Source organism: Panthera onca, chromosome D2, assembly GCF_046562875.1.
Source record: "Panthera onca isolate mPanOnc1 chromosome D2, mPanOnc1 haplotype 2, whole genome shotgun sequence".
Classification (NCBI taxonomy): domain Eukaryota; kingdom Metazoa; phylum Chordata; class Mammalia; order Carnivora; family Felidae; genus Panthera; species Panthera onca.
In genome coordinates, this window is record NC_138349.1 from 19522751 (window position 1) to 19544034 (window position 21284).

Below are 21284 nucleotides of genomic sequence, written 5' to 3' on the forward strand. Positions count from 1 at the left end.
AGAAGGCTCAGGCTCTAATTTCAATGTTGACATGATACTGTATTAGTGTATAACTCATTCAATTACCCTGGATATTCCATCATCTTGAAAATAAAGATAATGGAGTCAGATTTACATAAAAATCAAAGGAACAGCAAGGGAAAAATGAAATTACTTAAAATAATATACAAATGATCCTTTAAAAAACCTAACCAAAACCAATTAAGTGGAAAAAATGATTACCAAGGTTGTCAAGCTTTTAAAGGTCCAAAATACCTTAACAATCCTTAGTGAAATTCATAGCCCATTGAATTCCAGTACTCCAAGTTATTTTAAAATTCAGTCTTGGACAAACAATAGTACATTGTGGAGAAAATGTATATAATAACTGCCAAAAGCACTTAGGTACAAGCAAACTCTTGTTGAACCTAGAACTTAAAGACTTTCCTTGGTAGAAAAGTTGGTATATTTTAGAATGTTTTTAAAAGCTGGTATTTACTACATGATATTCAAACGTGCTTTTAAAAAGTTGGAGCGCATATATGTACATGGGTGTATGTATATAAAATGAAAAAAAGTTAACCCTAACACTCAGATATCTCATCCATGGGAAAACTTAATGAATGTGGTTAAGACTAATTATGCCCTGTGAAAAGTAGCCCAATAAGTTATAACCGTACAAAAGCAGAAAACTAGAAAACTTTTGCTTTTAGTTTTCATCTGCAATCTGAATAAATTAGCGGTTACTTCGAAGAATTGATTGTACAGTGTTCTTTTGAAGTTCACATCAAAGCCAAAAAGTGTAGATTACTTCCATCTATGCTGATGTTCACGGAAGGAAAACGTAAGTCACCAGACATTTTAGAAGAAAATGGTAATCATTCCAAACCCAGGCTCATCCGTAACTCACGTTAATATTTTCTTCTCTACAAACCAGTCTATTGGTACTCTTAAATGGCAATCAATGCTCTCAAATGCCTTAGGATGCCTTTATTAAGCAGTAACAGAAGGTGCTTTGGAGGTCAGAAAAATTGAATGAAATCAGCTATTCTTAATTTTTAAGTAGATTACTGAAAATAGGTGTGAAATCCATTAAATTCTGACCTCCTCAATGGCGAAAATTTGTCTGTAGTGTGTGTTTGACAAGGAAAGATATACAATAAACACTTTTGCACCAGAACAGTGCCAGTCAAAATGCATGGAATCTTTAATAAAATTCAGCAAAACGTGACCTTCCAAATCAAGAAAAAACAGAGAACTTCTTGACAAATTGTTCACCCACCTGAGTTGAAACAAAGTAGACTTCATTTATGTTTTCATCATTATGCTTTTAACTCTCACATTAATACAGATGTACTCACATATATGGCATATATCTTTACACTAGATATTAAAAGGCTAACTCCAAGCATTCTGAGTGTTACTTCTATCATAAAAAATATGACCATTTAGATGCTTAAACAGTGAGCATTAAAATTCCCTCTCGAATAAATTACATTAAAGTTAGGTTTTCTAATTTTCAAAGTTAGCAATAGAAACTAAAAAAGAAATCCAAACATTCATATTCTTACCCCTAATCTCAACAGGGAAATTTAAATAATGATATAGTTATTCAATCAAATGAAATATTTAAAAAGACTTGGACATTCACAATGCCTAATCTTGAAAGTAATTTTTAATATATATACTAGCTCTCTCACTAGGCATTGATGCACTTATAATTTAAAGGATAAATTATTACCCAGTTTTTAAAAATCTCAGTTGAAAACAGTTTAAGAGTTGACAGTTTCGTTGCTTTTATCTACATAAGTCATTAAAGAACCAATCATCTAATCAGTTAACTTTAATCTAAGTTTTTATATAATGGTGTGCAAGTCAGAATTTTTTGGTATGCATTTTAAAATTGTACCCTTCCCAAATACAGACATGCTCTTCCTGGGTCTACTTTTTATTAACAGGGCTAAGATCGTGAAAATCTAGTTCTTTAGCTAGACTAGGTAAGCCAGCCTTAATCAAAGATTTGTTTAAAAAAAAAAATGTATGGGGCACCTGGGTCGTTCAGTCCTGACTCCTGATTTTGGCTCAAGTCATGATCCCGGAGTCGTGGGATCGAGCCCCGCATCAAGCTCCGCACTGGATGTGGAGTCTGCTTGGAATTCTCTCTCAAAAAAAAAAAAAAAAAAAAAAAAAATTGTATAAAACTTGCCAGTTACTTCAAGTCTAATCTATTCCAAAAAATTAACTACAAAGAGTTAAACAGCAAAAGGGAAGAAAAACCACCATAAACAGGTTGATTAAATAATCAGAATATGGAAAAGAACAGGTAATAATTTTTTAAATAAAGAAAAATAGGTTAGGGGCGCCTGGGTGGCTCAGTCGGTTAAGCGTCCGACTTCGGCTCAGGTCACGATCTCGCGGTATGTGAGTTGAGCCCCGCGTCGGGCTCTGTGCTGACTGCTCAGAGCCTGGAGCCTGTTTCAGATTCTGTGTCTCCCTCTCTCTCTGACCCTCCCCCGTTCATGCTCTGTCTCTCTCTGTCTCAAAAATAAATAAACGTTAAAAAAAAAAATTTTTAAAAAAAGAAAAATAGGTTAAATCTTTAGGTGACTTTTCTAGAGATAAGATTAAAGGGAATCAAATTTAACTAAGCAACCATATAAAATTTATTGGAAAGACCATGAAGAGTTGCCCTTAACATTCCTTATCTGGCACCCTCCACTCAATCTTAAAAACAAGCACTTGGTATAATCTCCAAGCTTTAGGGTTGAAAACTAATTATGGACAGTGGCTATAAATGAGAATTACTGTGCAACAGATTTTCTTTGATGACACAAATGTTCTGTATTTCCATTAATACATTAGTCAGCAACCATACACAGTTATTGACAAATTCATGTTACTAGTGTGACTGAGGAATTAAAGTTAAATTTTAATTAGTTTTAATTAATCTAACTTTAAATAGTTACATGCAGCTAGTCAGTGGCAACAATTTTGGACAGTGCAGAGTTCCAGAAAAACTGGTACAGAAATTAAAATGATATTGAAGAATACACTGATAACTTACAAATTGAACTCTGAATGAAACTGGCTATTTCCTGAACACCGTATTCCTCCTTTCCTTCCCAATTCTACTACAGCTACTGCAATCTTTCCAGGCCCCTCCCTACCTTGCAAAAGCTACATTTTGGAGTTCATCAGGATTCCATCCTGGAGGATTCCATTCTCTTCCCTTTCAACGTGAGCTACCTAGGAAATTGTTTCAATTATCACCTGTATGCTGGATTGTCGGTTTCCAGGTCTAACCTATCAAGCACCAGATATAAGCATCCAAATGCTTACTTGACCTCTCCACTTGAGGTCCCACAGGTACCAGATAGAACACGTCCTATCCCCATACCCAAAAAACTAGAAGAACCTGGTCCTCCTGCAAAGTTCCAGTTTAGTAAATACATTCAGATGCTTAAGCCACAATCCTAGAACTAAGATTTGATTCTCTCACTTTTTCGGATCAATCATGAAGTCTTACCACTATATCTTCCTAAGGCTCCCTTAATGTTTATTTTTTTCCATCCCCACTACTTCAATCCTGATGCCACTGTCATCTCTCACCCGGATTACTCCAACAGCTTCCCATTTGGTCACTTGACCTCTAGTTTTGATTCCCTTCATCCACTCTTTCTCAAAGTGGTCAGAATGACCTTTTAAAAAACATGTACCAAAGAATGTTAAGAGGAAAGAGGATACAGTTAATCACCTTGTGCATAGGACTGGTATTTGTGGCCTCCCCTGAGAACTTTTTTTCTTCAGCCAATTAGATAGTTTCCACTGGGCAAACCTTATGGGTGTTGTTATCATGAAACATTTAAAAACATTAATTTAAATAATGTTCTTTATTAGCCAATATCCCAACTTCATTTTTCTAGGAATCCTGTGCTCAATTCCTTTAGTTACTAAGACATCCTAAATGGCAGAGCAGACTTTCTTATGAAAACTTACAAAAGCATTTGCTTGTGAAGGCTCAAAGAATGGATTACCTCTACTAATTCAGTATCTCCACGATACAGTCATTATATACCCTAGTAGAAAAACCAAAACAGGAAAAAAACCAAAAACCCATATAGCTGGTAGTTTTATAAATAGTAAACAATATAAGTAAGTATAATGAAGGTCACTCTTGACCATACAAAATACTTTGGTGCATTTTTTGTACACCTATTTTTCTATACTTCATGGTTGCCATTTGCTGTTTTAAAGTTTTCCAGATTAAATGGTAGTAGAGTCCCTTCTCTCAGTTCCACATTTTTGTAGTTCAAGGACACTGCAAAGGCTGATTTCATGTCCAATTTCAGTTACATGCAGCACTGAAAAATTTTTAAGACTCAGTGGCACAACATTTACAAAGACATAATTTATACTGAATACCTTCATATAGGATAATTTAAAAAGGTAACTTTTATGTGGTCAAAATAATGGACAATATAATTCAGGTTAACAGTACATTTTCTGGGGCGCCTGGGTGGCTCAGTCGCTTGAGCTTCCAACTCTGATTTCATCATCTCAGTTTCGGGAGTTCAAGCCCTGCATCAGCTGGCAGCGTAGAGCCTGCTTGGAATTCTCTCTCTCCCTCTCTCTGCTGTTCCCACACTCACACTGTCCCTGTCTCTCTGAATGAATGAATGAATGAATGAATGAATGAATAAAATAAAATAAAAATAAACTTAAAAACAAAAAAAGGAAAGTACATTTTCTATATGCTATTTTATACCTCCCGATCTTGAAACATAATTCAGAAGAGCTAAGTATTCACCACGGTATACGTCCTGTTAAACATCAAGGGAAGGCTGAGCTTTACTAGGAAAAAAAAGTCAAAACTGTTAAATATGGTTTTAAGATACTATCATTTTTGTAATGTTCTATCTTGTAACTGCCTATCTTATAAACTCTGTACTGTGCAAATTATCATGTATCTAATTAAAAACAAGTTCTGACATGCAAGTTAAAATATAATCAAAGGACACCATATACAAAATACTTTGTTAACATTCTTGTTTAGCAATCACAAGACAACTGTTAAAAATGAGTTTTGAGGGGCGCCTGGCTGGCTCAGTCAGTTAAGCGTCTGACTTCAGATCAGGTGATGATCTCATGGTTAGTGGGTTTGAGCCCTGTGTAGGGCTCTGAGGGGACAGCTCAGAGCCTGGAGCCTGCTTTGGATTCTGAGTCTCCCTCTCTCTCTCTGCCCCTCCCCCACTCGCACTCTGTCTCTGTCTCTTGAAAATAAAGGTTAAAAAAAATTTTTTTAAGTGAGTTTTGAGCTAAGAAGAAAAACACTAAACAAGGAAAAATTATGTATATGTTTCTATTAAAGACAAATATTAAAATAAAAAAACATTTGAGCCATACACATGATATTCCCTTCAGTAGTAGATACCAAGTTTTAAGTGCTAGCTAGACAGACTTACTGAATAATTTCTACAAAATTATCTAAAGAAAATGGTATAGACAACTAAAGCAAATGCTATTTGCATATTAAGTCTGATCAGACCACTGGAATTCTCCATATAAATAATACCAGTAATAACATATGAAATCTGATTAATAATGGTCATTAATAAAGTCCCTCTTAGACTTTCTAAGAGTATTTTTTTATTTGTTTATTTCGAGGAGGGGGCGCAATGAGGGAGAGAGAGAATCCCAGGCAGGCAGAGCCTGATGCAGGGCTTAAACTCACGAGCCGTGAGATCATGACCTGAACCAAAATCGGCCGCTTAACAGACTGAGCCACCAAGGTGCCCCTCCAAATAAGAGCATCAACAGCATTTTTACTAGTACCTATAACATATAAAATGCTTATAATGTAACTTAAATATTATTCAATTATTGTTACAATTGTTAGGTCGGAGCTCTGATAATCTGCACAAAGACTCACTAGCCCACTTAGTACCACTGGGCAAATGAGGGTGAAAAAAACGCTCCTTCCTCTAGACTCTCTACTTCCATCTGTCAGAAATTTGACATAATATACTGATTTTGTTAGAATGAGGCACTTTACTGCCATCTGCTGAAAAACTGCAAATCTATGATGTGACTACATCCACCAGTGTAGTGTTGTTGCACAACGCACAACCTGCAAAACCTGTGACAGTCCTATCCACACTACTCTGAATGGTGCAGACACTTCATAGTATAGACAGTAATACTTCCTCCTATCAAACCTTAACAAGTCCCCAATCTAAAACACCACAAATTACGATCCAGTGTGAAGTCTTGATTGTTAGCAAGTATTTACATTCAAAACAGTTTATATCTACAATACAGAATGTCAGCAGGATAGTTAACAAGTGTGTAAAGTTTGTTTAAAGGTAATAATGATCCAACTTCAGTTTTAAAAGTTAAAAATCTCCAAAAACTTACATTTTAACTTCTATTTCAAAGTTAAAAATAAACACACAAATGTTTCCTTGGAATTAGTGTTAATCAGGTTAAGAAGGCATTCTAGTCAGTAACAAAGTACAGATATCTATTTTATAAAACATTCTCTTCATTCTTTCTTAAACATAACACTCAAGATATCCTTTTATGTATAAACATCATAATTCTTTCATATTCGAATTCTCAGAGATGTGGGAGTCTACCACTGTCACGTGTCTTCCAACTGCCCAAATTGGCTTGTAAAGTCTAAACAAACCAAAGAACACAGCAAGAGGAAAGTTTTAGCAAAGATATATAGTACACCATCCTTATCCTCTGGTATAGGCAGAAGGAAACATTTCTTTATAAGTTGTTTGTTTTAGTTAAATTTGGACATTTCAGGAATTTATTCGCTTGTTTATATACACTGTGCCATTTGTTTGGATCTCATGTTAATCACCCAAGAATAACCATATAACCTGGTTTTCCAGAGACAGTTCTGACACATGGCTGTTGGGCCCAACATAATGACTAATAGTGCTCCCCATTTCTAAGCGTTCCATTTTATACACTTCAACCACAACCCATTCTTACTGATAAATAATTATAAATTCTGCAAGCTGAAATTTGGACTCAAGATGCATGGCTTAGCAGTAACTGACATGAAAAGTTGTAACAAATGTTATCACAGAAAGACTATATAAATTGTAATGTATAACCATTTATACATTTTAAATGATTCAGCCTTTAGAATGAGGTAAGTTAGAAATATGCAATTACATTTTTAGAGGCCATTCCAATTTATCACCCACCTTTTAATAGAAGTACAAATAAACGTTTAGTGTATTTTCTCCTCCAAGAGTTTCTATCTTCTGTTTTCATGTGCATCTATCAAGTCCATAAATTATTTAGCATCTCCCCCTTTTTGTATGAAATAACCATATGGGATTTAAAAAGTACTGAACTATCAACAAAGGGACTGGTTGATATGGTCATTGCAGTTTTGCTACTATATATTAACAAAAAGCAAAGTTTAGAGCAACTTTTTACAATGTAACATTCTAACCCCCCCCCCCCCCCCAACCTTTTTTAGACTTACTGAGCCTAACAGAGAGACTTAAACCTGATTTCTTCAAAAGAAAGAAAAATGTTTGGATATGCCAATGAGTCCCACTGCAGTTTCAGGAAAAGTATTTGCTTATATGTAGTCATTGAACAGTATCCCTAAACTATTTAAATATTAAATATCAATTTCATAAGGGTATCCCAATTAGAGTCCACTTAGTTTCTTGTTAGAAGTAACAAAATTCATGGGCTCTTACAAGGTAGCAGCCTTAAAAAGGACATATGTTTTATACTTCTTACAACTTTTTTATAGAAGTCCTCAGCTATATATGGTTTGCCTAGAACATTACTTGTTCACGTTAAGAGTGTGATCCTTCTGCATTTCTTTCTGTTGAAGACTAACATAAATGACAGCAGGGGAACCAAAATGTTTTAAAAATCAAATCTATTTTCATTTTTAAGAAACAATAACCTTTTCTCTCAAAAAAAAAAAAAAAAAGACATTAGGTTACTGCCTTTAAAGTTCAAGTTCTATCATCTTTATACATAAACACACCTGGATATGATATTTTTTAAAAAACCACACATACACACAGGCATATAGAGCTGTAATAAACAAATTCCTTTTATAAACAAAATTTTAACTGAAAAGCCACAGTAGATGGAAAAAAAGAAGAAAGGATATTACTTGGTAAAATCCAGTGACATCTACAATAGTTTTACAGCACATTTAAGCATTCTAGGGTTTTATATCTTCACCTGCCTTCCATTTCTTACTTGTTCCTTAAAAAATTGCCAATTATGAATACAGGTTCAACCACAAACTTAGTCTTGATTTTGAGTGCCAGAAAAAGCAAAACATTCCAAATTTCTACCTTAATACAGCTTCAATTAAAAAATGGTTTTATTTAAAACACAATGCCCATCTAAATGGGAAGAAAAAAAAAAAAAAAAAAGAAAACCAAGCAGCAATACTTAATTATACATAATATTCGTTATATGGGAAGTGTTTTCTAGGATGATATCTAGAATGCACTTGCTCTGTCTCTTCAATAATTAAATCGACTTAGGCTGACACTACCAAAAGTAAGATTACTGTATAAGGGGCACACACTTACAATACTGCTAGCCTTAAAAGCAGTAAAGCAAAAGAAAATGTATCAAATAGCACATGCACATCTTACAGAACTTCCACTGAACTGTCAATGGCTTCTATACAATGTGCCTCTTCTCCATAATTGTATTAACAACTACCAAGAAAGGAAAGATGAGATTAAAATCAAAGGTACTGAACTGAATTGTTTGAAGCCAGTGCCCCACATGTGGGGAAAAGTGCATTTAGTTCAGCAGCAATACAGCACAGTGTGAAGATATTGTGCTTAGACGCAGATATTCCAGAACTGAAAGATGTACAAGGCAAGTCAAGATATAAAACCATAGTACACTGTTAAATAACCTTGAAACATACATATATTGCAGTGTTCAAAGAAAAAACATTCATTTCATTGTACAAGGCTAGGGAGAAATCCTTAAAGTTACCTATTGTAGTTTATGATATAATAAATACATATCTATATAGCATTGTATATACATATATAGAATGTGTGTGTGTATGGGTGTGTAGGGTTTGTTTTTGTTTTGCCAAATTAATGTTAGTTTTTGTCATTCTGCAACTTTCAGGAGTGACAACTTTCATACTACAAGTTTCTGTTCCCCCAAACTTAAGAAAAGATATTTATTTATACTAGAAAAGGTCTCAATACCCTCCCCCCGACCTAAAGACTCACTTCAGATATTTTGCTTTACAATTGATCAGAGAAACACAATTAAAGGAATTCTAGAATTTTTGACTGTATCTTTTCACTTGCCAGTTGTTTCAACAAGCAAATATCTTTTAATATTTAAACCAGCTGATGCAAATTCTTTAGCAGAGGATATAAACTAGATTTCACTGATTAAAACAGAGCAAATCAAACAACAACAACAAAAAATCCAGTGATTTACTCTGACTGTAAACAATATATAAAATTTAAATCTCAAATTTCAAAATAAGTTAAAGAAAAATTCTACTTTTAGGGCCTATAATACTATAATGATCTGACAATTGGTAAGGGGAAAATGTATACAAAAAGTTGCAACAAAACTGTCCATTATTTTTGCTAAGAGAAAGTATATGTAACTATACTACCTCTGGCCCTTAAATTTAATAACTTCATAATTTGTTGGCAAATGTTTTAAGCAAACTGGCATTATCATATTACACAACAGAAAAACATCCATGAAGTTCAGCAAAGAAAACTTATATAAGCCTTTTGTACAGAATTAAAAAAAAAAATCTAAATGGCTATGATTCCTCTATTAGCAGAAACACATAATGCAGTCTTTATAAATCTGCCAAATATATCGATATCTACATAAATAGATACAGATATAGATATGAAACATTAATGGCAGTCTATTTTTGAACAGTGTGTGGGACCAGCAGATTTGTATCAGACCATGGTACGATACGGACCCTGCATCTTTAGGAACTGAATGATAAAAGAAGGACCCCCAGCAACAATCTGAGGTGGAAGGTGACTGAGTGGACAGTTCTCAATACTCATGATTGAAAGCTTGCTGCAAAGAGCCAGCTCAAAGGGAAGGCTATGTAGATTGGGGTTGTCATTCAAATACAGTTCTTCTAGGTTCTCCAGTGTACCTGTAAAAAAAAAAAAAAAAAGAAAAAAAAAGAAAAAAAGAGAAAGAAAATCAATTACTATTTTTTAACAAATTCATTACTATTTTAGGGGCACCTGGGTGGCTCAATTGGTTAAGTGTCCAACTTCGGCTCAGGTCATGATCTCACTGTTCGTGGGTTCGAGCCCCACATCGGGCTCTATGCTGACAGCTCAGAGCCTAGAGCCTGGAGCCTGCTTCTGACTCTGTGTCTCCCTCTCTCTCTGCCCCTTCCCTGCTTGCTCTCTGTCTCTCAGATAAGAAAACATTAAAAAATTTTTTTTTAATTCATTACTATTTTAGAAATTCAATTGGGAATGATGTGGGCATTATATACACTGAATACATATTTCCTCTTCCTCTTGTCTCTTAGTTTTAAAGCTCTACAACCACAGTCTTAGATTTTGCTGCATATTCAAATCAAGTGGGGCCAATTTAAAGAACCCTTATATCCAGGTCACACTCCATACCAATTAAACCAGAATTTCTTCCTTTATGGTAGGTTTTTAAACTTTTTTTTTTTTTTTTTTTTTTTAACACACATGCTGTATCTCCAAGGATTCTGTTCAGAACAACTTGGCATTGGTATGCATTTTTTCAAAACTCCAGAGGTAAGTTTATTGTAAATCAGTGCTTATCATCACTTTCCTATTATAGATACTGTGATAATCTCTTTTACTAATAAATTTATCATGTGGAAAGATTTTTGTTACTGGGTATATAAATCCTTCACAAAGAGAGGTTATCACATATGTGGCAGGAAGCCAAAAATCAACTTATGTAATCTTTGAAAAATTTATCTTAGACTCTCTTAGGATATTCACGCTTTGTAGGCAAATGTCTCCTGCAATCACATGAGGCTAGATGAATAAACATACTAAAAATGAAGTCACCTCCAGTGTTTTCTAATTTTTAAACTTAAAAATCTGTAATATTTGATAGCTGTATGCAGAAGACTAATGAAAATAATGGCTACCGGGTAATGGATATTCACATTTAAGATTTTACTTAATATTCAGAGCAACCCTATGAGAAGTTACTATTATCATCCTTCCTTTGCACAAGTAGAAAACCTAAAGGCTTATGGCTTATCCAAAGCCATAAAGCCAATGAGCAGCACGGCCAGATTTTGAATGGTCTATTTTACTTCTTTTTTTTTAATTGAAGTATAATTTACATTATAACTTCAAAATCATTCTTTTTGAGAGAGAGAGACGGGGGGGGGGAGGGGGGAGGGGGGGAGGGGGAGAGAGAGAGAGAGAGAGAGAGAGAGCGAGCACGTGCACATACAAGCAGAGGAAGAGGGGGAAAGAGAATCTTAAGCAGGCTCCACACCCTGAGTGGAGCCCAACATGGAGCTCGATCTCACAACCATGAGGATCATGACCTGAGCTGAAATCAAGAGTCGGACATTTAACCAGCTGAGCCACCCAGGCACCCCAATTCCAAACTCATTCTTAATCACTATTCTAAAAAGCGTCTGAAACAGCATGGTATATATGCAAGAAAATAATGCGTGAAACTACTAATTTAAGAACTATAATGTGACCTCAATCGATTCTCTTTGTAAAATGGGGTTACAACTTGAATTGCCTAAAATTCAAGGTAGTCATATTGATTATATGAAATAATGGATATGAACACTTAGAAAATTTGAAAGTACTGTCAAATATTAATTTAATCAAATATCCTAAAACCTCATAAGGAAATGTTCTTTTGGCATTGGATATTACCAATTTAATTCAAGTTTATATAATTTTTAAATGTAGAGGAAACAGAGGATAACTTTTCTAAAATAAGGTTAAATACTGGAAATGTAAGTATGCTACAACATTCTCAAATAAAATATTAACTCTAATACCCCATGCGGAAATCTCACCAAAACTAACCAACGAACTAAGAACTGGTGCTCTATAAAAATACAAAATAAAAAATCTTGACTCTGATGTAACATCAGATGACAAAAACAGATTTGTCCTATCTGAAACACTGCTTGAACATACAAGAGCAAATTAGTAAGTACAGAGTCAAGCATCCAAAAGGTTCATACCAATTTCTTCAGGAAGATGAGTAAGTAGGTTCTCTCCAAGGCCTAGATGTGTGAGATTGGTAAGGTGACCAATGCCTCTAGGAAGGGTAGTCAACTGGTTGTTTGTCAAGACTAATTTCTAAAAGATTAACAAAACAAAAGAGAAATACATATATATTCCTTACTACTGATGTAAATGTAAAACAATACATCTACTAAACTAATAAGAAATTAATAAGTAAATTAGATTGGGTAAGAATCACTCAATAAATTTTACTTTCAAAATATATCATTTGTTAGAAAACAAAAAGCAGGCTACATAAGCATAAAACTGAGCCTTACTGCTACAACAGAAAAATCTCTAATTCAAGAATTAGATCAAATTCTTAAGAAAAATGCACAATTTGGAATGCACCCCAAAAACTTTAGTCATAGAACTATAAAATCACCAGGATAATGTTTTACCTGTAAATCCTTAAGATAAGCAATTTCATTTGGCAAGGACTCCAATTTGTTCTCTTCTAGATCCAATTCTCTTAACTTCCTAAGGTTTCCAAGACCATGGGGAAGCTTTTTTAGAAGATTGTTTGACAGTATTAGAACCTAAGAGAAATTATTGACAGTATTTAGTAACTCAAGAAATGGGAGTTATATATTACCATGTGTGGCTTAAAATTTATTAAACTACTAATTTTCTAAACAGTGAATATTAAGGGTAATGTTCATTTATATAACATAAAACATTTAATTTACTATTCTTAAAAAAACCACCATAGTTACTGGAAATAAAAGATTTTAAGTCAAAGCTAATGAAAGCAAAAGTTTAACTTTAACCATATTACAAAAAAATGTAAAATTAACTACTTGCACTAAAATTCATATAGTTAATGGTGTTTTGATACTGAATGATTACCAATGGGAATCTGATAGGAAGCCACTTATTTGTTCAAAACCCCTTACAAACTATCATTTAAGGGTGGTTAACAACTGATTTCTAAACTGCTAATTCAAAGCCCTACAGTTATTAGCTATGGTATATTTATTACATTGCAAGCCATCCTGTAATACACCGAAGAGAGAAAAAAGTGGTTGAGAAAGATAGTTCCTCTTCTTAGAGAAATTACAGTGGTGGTGGTGGAGAAAGTAGGGAGACAATACTAGGTATGGGACAGTGAAAAAAGCACTGAATGGAAAGACCTACGTAAGGTTTTGGGCTAATATTTTATGCCCACTTGTTTTCCCCAAAGTTATACCATACATAGTAAAATGAACATATGTAATAAGACCAAAAAATAATGATAATAATGATAATAGCTATTATTTATTGAGTTTACTACTTGCAAGGCACTAAATGCATTGCGTATGTGTGTTATCACATTTAATCCTAACTACAGCCTGTGAGGTAAATACTATCTTCTTCATTTCACAGCTGAGGAAACAGAAGCTTGGACAAGTTAAATCCATAGAGATAAAAGTGGAATTGTACCTAGATCTGTCTTGCTTCAAAGCTCATGCTTTTTAACCATTATGCCATACTATTTTGGCTTACTAAATAAAATGATTAAAAAAAAAGAAATTAGATTTTTTTTAAAAACATGGATACAGAGGAAACTTTTAAAAAATATTTTACTATTAGTAAGCTTTTTCATCAAAAGGATGAAAATTCTAGGGACTCAGAAGCAGGAGAAATCATCCTTGACTAAAGAGAACATTAAGATGAATCTTTAATTATGGAAAAAATTTTTAAAAGAAAAAATTAAAGGGATGAGGGGAGGGCATTCTAGATATTGGGAACAGTAAGACTAAATGTGCAGAGTTAGAAACACGCACAAATTTCCAACAAAGAAAACAGTCTAATTAGTAAATAAAAGAATACATGGGTAAATAGTATGTAAAAGTGGGCCAGAATCGTATGAAAGGTTCTCAATGCCAGTCTGAGGAATCTAGAATTATTTTGGTAGACAACAATACAGGATTCTTTTTTTTTTTTTTTTTTTGGTTTTGTGTGTTGGTTTTTTTTTTTAAATAATTTTATTTTTTAAAATTTACATCCAAATTAGTTAGGATATAGTGAAACAATGATTTCAGGAGTAGATTTCTTAATGCCCCTTACTCATTTAACCCATCCCCCCTCCCACAACCCTTCCAGCAACTCTGTTTGTTCTCTATATTTATGAGTCTCTTCTGTTTTGTCCCCCTTCCTGTTTTTATATTATTTTTGTTTCCCTTCCCTTATGTTCATCTGTTTCGTTTCTTAAGGTCCTCATATGAGTGAAGTCATACGATTTTTGTCTTTCTCTAATTTCACTTAGCATAATACCCTCCAGTTCCATCCATGTAGTTGCAAATGGCAAGATTTTATTCTTTTTGATTGCCAAGTAATACTCCATCATATATATATATATATATATATATATATATATATATATATATATATACACACACACACACATATATACGTATATATACATATATATGTGTGTATATATATATATATATATATGTATGTATGTGTGTGTATGTGTATATATATACATATATATATACACATACACACACACACACCCCACATCTTCTTTATCCATTCATCCATCGATGGACATTTGGGCTCTTTCCATACTTTGGCTATTGTCGATAGTGCCGCCGTTGCTGCCTGAGTTGTTAATGTTAGCCATTCTGACAGGTGTAAGGTGGTATCTCATTGTGGTTTTGATTTGTATTTCCCTGATGATGAGTGATGTTGAGCGTTTTTTCATGTGTTGGTTGGCCATCTGGATGTCTTCCTTGGAGAAGTGTCTATTCATGTCTTTTGCCCATTTCTTCACTGGATTATTTGTTTTTTGGGTGTTGAGTTTGAGAAGTTCTGTATGTATAAATTTTGGATACTAACCCTTTATCTGTTATGTCATTTGCAAACATCTTCTCCCATTCCGTCGGCTGCCTTTTAGTTTTGCTGACTGTTTCCTTTGCTGTGCAGAAGCTTTTTAGTTTGATGAGGTCCCAGTAGTTCATTTTTGCTTTTGTTTCCCTTGCCTCCAGAGATGTGTTGAGTAAGAAGTTGCTGTGGGCAAGATCAAAGAGGTTTTTGCCTGCTTTCTCCTCGAGGATTTTGATAGCTTCCTGTCTTACATTGAGGTCTTTCATCCATTTTGAGTTTATTTTTGTGTATGGTGTAAGAAAGTGGTCCAGGTTCATTCTTCTGCATGTCGCTGTCCAGTTTTCCCAGCACCACTTGCTGAAGAGACTGTCTTTATTCCATTGGATATTCTTTCCTGCTTTGTCAAAGATTACTTGGCCATACGTTTGTGGGTCCATTTCTGGGTTCTCTCTTCTGATCCATTGATCTGAGTGTCTGTTCTTGTGCCAATACCATACTGCCTTGATGATTAAGCTTTGTAGTATAGCTTGAAGTCTGAGATTGTGATGCCTCCTGCTTTGGTTTTCTTTTTCAAGATTGCTTTGGCTATTCGGGGTCTTTTCTGGTTCCACACAAATTTTAGGATTATTTGTTCTAGCTCTGTGAAGAATGCTGGTGTTACTTTGATAGGGATTGCACTGAATACGTAGATTGCTTTGGGTAGTATCGACATTTTAACAATATTTGTTCTTCCTATCCAGGAGTGCAGGATTCTTGAACACAGTTAAGGGAAAAAATATGTTCTAAAATATGCTAAATTCTAGAGACCTTTTCTTTCAAAGACACATTATAGCATTCAAACCTACCAACTTTTAGTGGACAAGAGTAATTCAGAAGCATTGAGCCCAGATTATGTTCACACTTCATCAAGCTAATGGAGTTGTAGGTTTAAGAGAGCTCTAATATTTTTACATATGATCTTCTCCCAAAGAAATTGCTTATTTGAACTGGAAAGTTTGTAAGTGAGGTAACTGCAGAACGGTTTAAGGAGTTCTAAATAAACGGCTCTTTTATACTCACCTCAAGAGAAACAAGACCAGACACATCCTCAGGAATCTTTGTGAGCTGATTAGTGGCTAAATTCAATTCTACCATACTGGTCCAAGTTCCAAAATCCAAGGGAAGTGATGTCAACTGATTGTCCTGGCAAAGACAAAAAAAAAGTAACCAAGGTAGAACCACAAAAACTAAGCTCCATATATATACCTCCCTATGGAAAGAGAATGCTTAATTAAACACAAAACTTTATTCCCCTTTTTGATATCCAAATAAAGAAATTTAAAAGCAACAAAAAATATAAGCCTCCAAAGTTTTTCAGACAGTAATTAGGTTTTTATTTTGAACTGGAAGCTTGTTCCTTATGTGATTATCAGTATTGGATATGGAAAAATAGACTATACAGACCTAACACTGAGATGTCAAAGGTTCCAGTGAAAACCAGGTTTTCCCCATTTCACAATAATATACAGCAATCATGGAATAAAATGTGGATGGTCATGAGCACAATAGAAGAAGAAACATCTAATTATAGCCCATGAGGAAACCAAATAAGCTCAGCTATTCTAGAAATACTGAGCAATAAATAGGAGAGAAAAAAGTCTAAAGAAGACAGCAAATTAAATCATTAAAACACTAATTGGAAGTATCCACAATTATACTTTAAAAATCCATATAAGAGATGGTAAAAATACATTTTTCAGTGAATAATAAAAACAGATGATGAAACAGTAGGATACTAATTTTGTTTAAAAATGAGATATATATAGGGATGCCTGGGTGGTTCAGTCAGTTGAGCGTCTAACTTTGGCTCAAGTCATGATCTCACGGTTCGTGAGTTTGAGCCCTGCATTGGGTTCACTGCTGTCATTGCAGAGCCCACTTCGAACTCTGTCCCCCTCTCTCTCTGCCCCTCCCCTGCTGGTGCTTTCTCAAAAATAGACATTAAAAAAAAAAGTAGATATTGCTATATGCAGAAAAAAGTGAAATATATGCCAGTGATTCACTATTTTTCTTCTTGCTTCTTCGTGTCTATGTCTAAACACATCTTCATCAATAACTCTTACCACACTGTTTTTGTTGGGGCTTTTGGTATCAAAAGAGGACCATCAGTACCCTGATGTTCACTAATGTGTTAACAGTGATGCTACCTCTCAGTGGTAGGATTATTTTATGTCCTTTTTGTTAATCTGTATTTTAAATTTTTTCTGCAATATACATGGATTACTTGTCTTATTTTACACAAAACCATCCATAAGAGAAGTCTAAAGTAGCAAACATCCATTTGAAACCAAGTTTTTATTTTATTATAATATTTATATTTACTACCTATTCAGTATAACATTAAACAAATTTTTTAATGCTTATTTTTGAGAGAGAGAGAGAGAGAGAGAGAGAGAGAGAGAGACGGAGTGCAAGTGGGAGAGGGGCAGAGAAAGAGACAAAATCCGAAGCAGGCTCCAGGCTCTGAGCTGTCAGCACAGAGCATGACGCAAGGCTCAAAGCCACAAACATGAGATCATAACCTGAACTGAAGTCATATGCTAAACCGACTGAGAGCCATCCAGGTGCCCCCACTGTAACAATTAAACTTATTAACTACTGGTAATTAATTGTATAAGGCATTTTCATTAAAAAAATTTACTACTGGTGTTTATATGAGGAGGAAAATGTCAGGTTTCATTTTGACTTCTTACAAAAAAGTTTTATTAAACATTTGTCATATTGAAGAAAAATTAAGGCAAAGATCTACTCAAACTTTTCTTATTTCACTGAAAACAACAAGCCTTCCTAAGCTAACATTATAATAATGTCATATCTATAAAAATGTATCACCAAATGCAAAAGCCAATGAACACCTGGACTGCTGCTGTTCTAAGCCTCTACTGACCATTCAGAATTAATACCATTACCACTGGTAAATCTTATGTAACTGAAATGATGAACAATACATTTTATACCTGCTTAAGATTATAAGATTATCTTGAATTTCCACTAGTTCACTTATATACTTCTAAAGAATATAAAATATGTATTTATGAACAAGTATAGATAGAATCAATAAATTGTACATTTAGACTACAGTTTAAAGAACCACAATTATGCTGAAATAGTTCACCAAAGATAAAAGAATGTAGTAAGATACAACAGAAAGAACACTTATACCTGGAAGCAGGAAATCTAGGTCTCCTGGATTCCTACACTTCAGCCATAAATTAGCTATATGGCCAATTTATTTATCACCTCTCAGCCTAAAGTTTATTCACTATAAATTAAATCATTGGAAAAATCAGGTTTCATTTCGTTCCTCCTTTTTAATGTGAAACATATTCACTGTAGAGAATATAGATAAGCAAAAAGAAACTAAAGATCACCCATCAAAAGAAAATACTTCCAAGTAATGTATCTCATAAGGGGTTAACATCCAAAATATATGAAGAATCCCTATAACTCAATAGCAAAAGAACAATCCGATTAAAAAATAGGCAGCGGATGTGGATAGACATTTTCCCAAAGACATACAGATGACCAACAGGTACATGAAAAGATGTTCAACATCACTAGTCATCAGGAAAATGCAAATCAAAACCACAATGAGATACCATCTCACACCTATCAGAATGGTTGTTAGCAAAAAGACAAGAAACAACAAGTATTGGTGAAGATAAGAAAAATAAGAGAACCTTTGTGCACTGTTGGTGGGAATGTAAATGGGTGCAGCCACTATGGAAAATGGTATGGAGGTTCCTCAAAAAATCAAAAGTAGAATTACCATATAATCCCCCAATCCCACTTCTTGGTATTTATCTGAAGGAAATGACAACATTAACTCAAAAAGACATATGCATCCCCCTGTTCATTGCAGCATTATTTACGATAGCCAAGATACGGAAGCAACCTAAGTGTTCACAGATGAATGAATAAAGAAGTTTCAGTACACACACACACACACACACAAACAGTATTCAGCCATAAAAAATCTTGTCATTTGTGACAACATGAATGGACCTTGAGAGCATCATGTTCAGTGAAGTAAATCAGATGGAGAAAGACAGATACCATATGATCTCACTTATGCAGAATCAAAACAAAACACCAAACTCAAAAATAAAAAGAACATATTGATGGTTGTCAGAGGTGAAGGTTAGGTGGAAAACTAGGTGAACAGAGTCAAAATAAGTCATGACGCTGTCAGATACAGCATGGCAGCTACAGTTAATAATACTGTATTCCATATCTGAAAGTTGTTAAGAGACTAAATCTTAGAAGTTCTCATCACAAGAAAAAAAAATTCTGTAAGTATGTATGGCGATCAGTGCTAAGTAGACTTATTGTGATGATCATTTCCCAATATACAAATATTGAACCATTATGTTGTGCAACTGAAATACAATGTCAATTATTCCTCAATAAAAAAGACCATCCATAGTTCTGATATCCAAAAATAAACATTTTGATAAATGTTGGTTATATGTATACATATAAATCTACAGATATCTAGTATTTAATTATGAACGTTAAGAATAGTTTTTAAAAACCGTGGAAAGTCTTGCATGCTGTAACTTTTTTCTAGTTGATAAACTGAGAATGTTTCAACTGGCATTTAATATTCTCCTAACTAGAGTATTATTTTTAATGACTTCAGAGAATTCCATTGAAGATATAGGAGTTTTAAAAAATGAAATTTTTATTAAGTTGGTACCAATTAAACAGTTAAATAGAAAGCTCTACAATAAATATCCCTACAACTGTGCTTTTATGGACATTCATGATTATTTCTTTAGGACAAAATGCTAAAATATTTGTTATCTAATACAAATTGCCCTGAACTATCATTATCAGTTTAGACCCCATCAGCAAAACACAAGTACCTATTCTCCACACTGATAGAGAAAATGCCAATATTAATAGAAGTACTAGTAATAGGAGCAAAATTTCCCCCCTCAATACAAACAGAGGCTTACCTTCATATTTAGCTTACTTAATACTTTTGCTCTGGAGAAAATTCCAAATGGGATTTTATTGATTCGATTGTGTTCCATGTTGAGGGAATAGATGGTGGAAAACTGAGATGGACCACCTACTGGATATAACTGGAAGCAATTTCTGGCTAAGGTCAAACTGTTCAGTTTCACAAGACTTGATAGAAGACTCTGTAAACAAATAAAATAAACATAGGAATCAGAATTGTAACAAGATTTACTTCAGAGTACAGAGCGACAGTCACAAATGCCTCAAAGGGCCTTACAGGTAACAAATGACAGAGACTGGTTGGGATGGCTCTGTAATGCCTCATATAGAGCAGTCACTTCTCAGCTCTAGCTAATTGTTGCCTTCTAGGAATGTGAAGCCAACAGTCAGATTTTCAGATTTTACAAAGAACAGAAAACTCATATAAACTCTGATTTTTATTCATTGGCTTCGGCTTATTTAAAACACTCAATGAAGAAAATATGTCTGTAAGAGGTTATCTCCTGAGCGTCCAGTTTAAGAACTTTGCAGAGCAGAATCTTTGGCATCCGACAGTCCTGGGTCTGAGTCCCAGCCCTGCCACTTGCTATATGACCAAGCCTATTCAGGTCTGAGTTAATTATCCTCTAAATTATTATTAACATAATACCTGGCTCAGAGTAAGCTGTTATGCAGTAATTTAATGGCTCCTCTAAGGAATATTCGATTCAGAAGATAACACTTCCTGATATTACATAATATTGCTTTTCCATATGGGAAAATTTCAGAGGGAAATATCCATCTATCAATCCAGTGTTTACTGCACAGAATAGCCCCATATCCCTTTACTTCAGCCTCCTACCATGTAACCACAGTGCGAGGTGTTCAGGTATTACAAAACAATCTCTGCCATTAAAAAGACTAAACCCTATTTAGAGAAATAAAGCACACGGATAGTAAAAAAATAATACATAACTGTATAATCAATAATAAATTACATGTAATTGACTCTTGTTACTCAAAGTATGTTTGAAAGAAAAGTAGCATTAGCTTGTTAGAAATCTAGACTCTTAGGTCCCACTCCTACAGAATCGATATGAATCTTAACGAGATTCCCAAGTGATTTGTAGCCCCATTAATATTTGAGAAACACTGGTATGAGCTATAAAATAGTTTGGAATTCTGGCTCTACCTTTCAGTAGCTTGTGACTTTGGGCA

The 21284-nt window shown here is 34.2% G+C and overlaps 1 protein-coding gene across 4 annotated transcripts in view; it reads right to left on the bottom strand.

The window, feature by feature from the left end:
• Nucleotides 1-8056: 8056 nt before the first annotated feature.
• SHOC2 (SHOC2 leucine rich repeat scaffold protein) overlaps nt 8057-21284 on the bottom strand; it is a 108006-nt gene continuing 94778 nt past the window's right edge. For all 4 annotated transcript variants that reach the window (XM_078434829.2, XM_078434827.2, XM_078434828.2 and 1 more), the window contains 5 exons: nt 20081-20269; nt 16140-16262; nt 12668-12805; nt 12224-12341; nt 8057-10156 (listed from right to left, as the gene is read on the bottom strand). In XM_078434829.2, the coding sequence (XP_078290955.1) occupies nt 9948-10156; nt 12224-12341; nt 12668-12805; nt 16140-16262; nt 20081-20269 (777 nt within the window). In that variant the 3' untranslated portion in view covers nt 8057-9947. The remainder of the gene's footprint in view (nt 10157-12223; nt 12342-12667; nt 12806-16139; nt 16263-20080; nt 20270-21284) is intronic.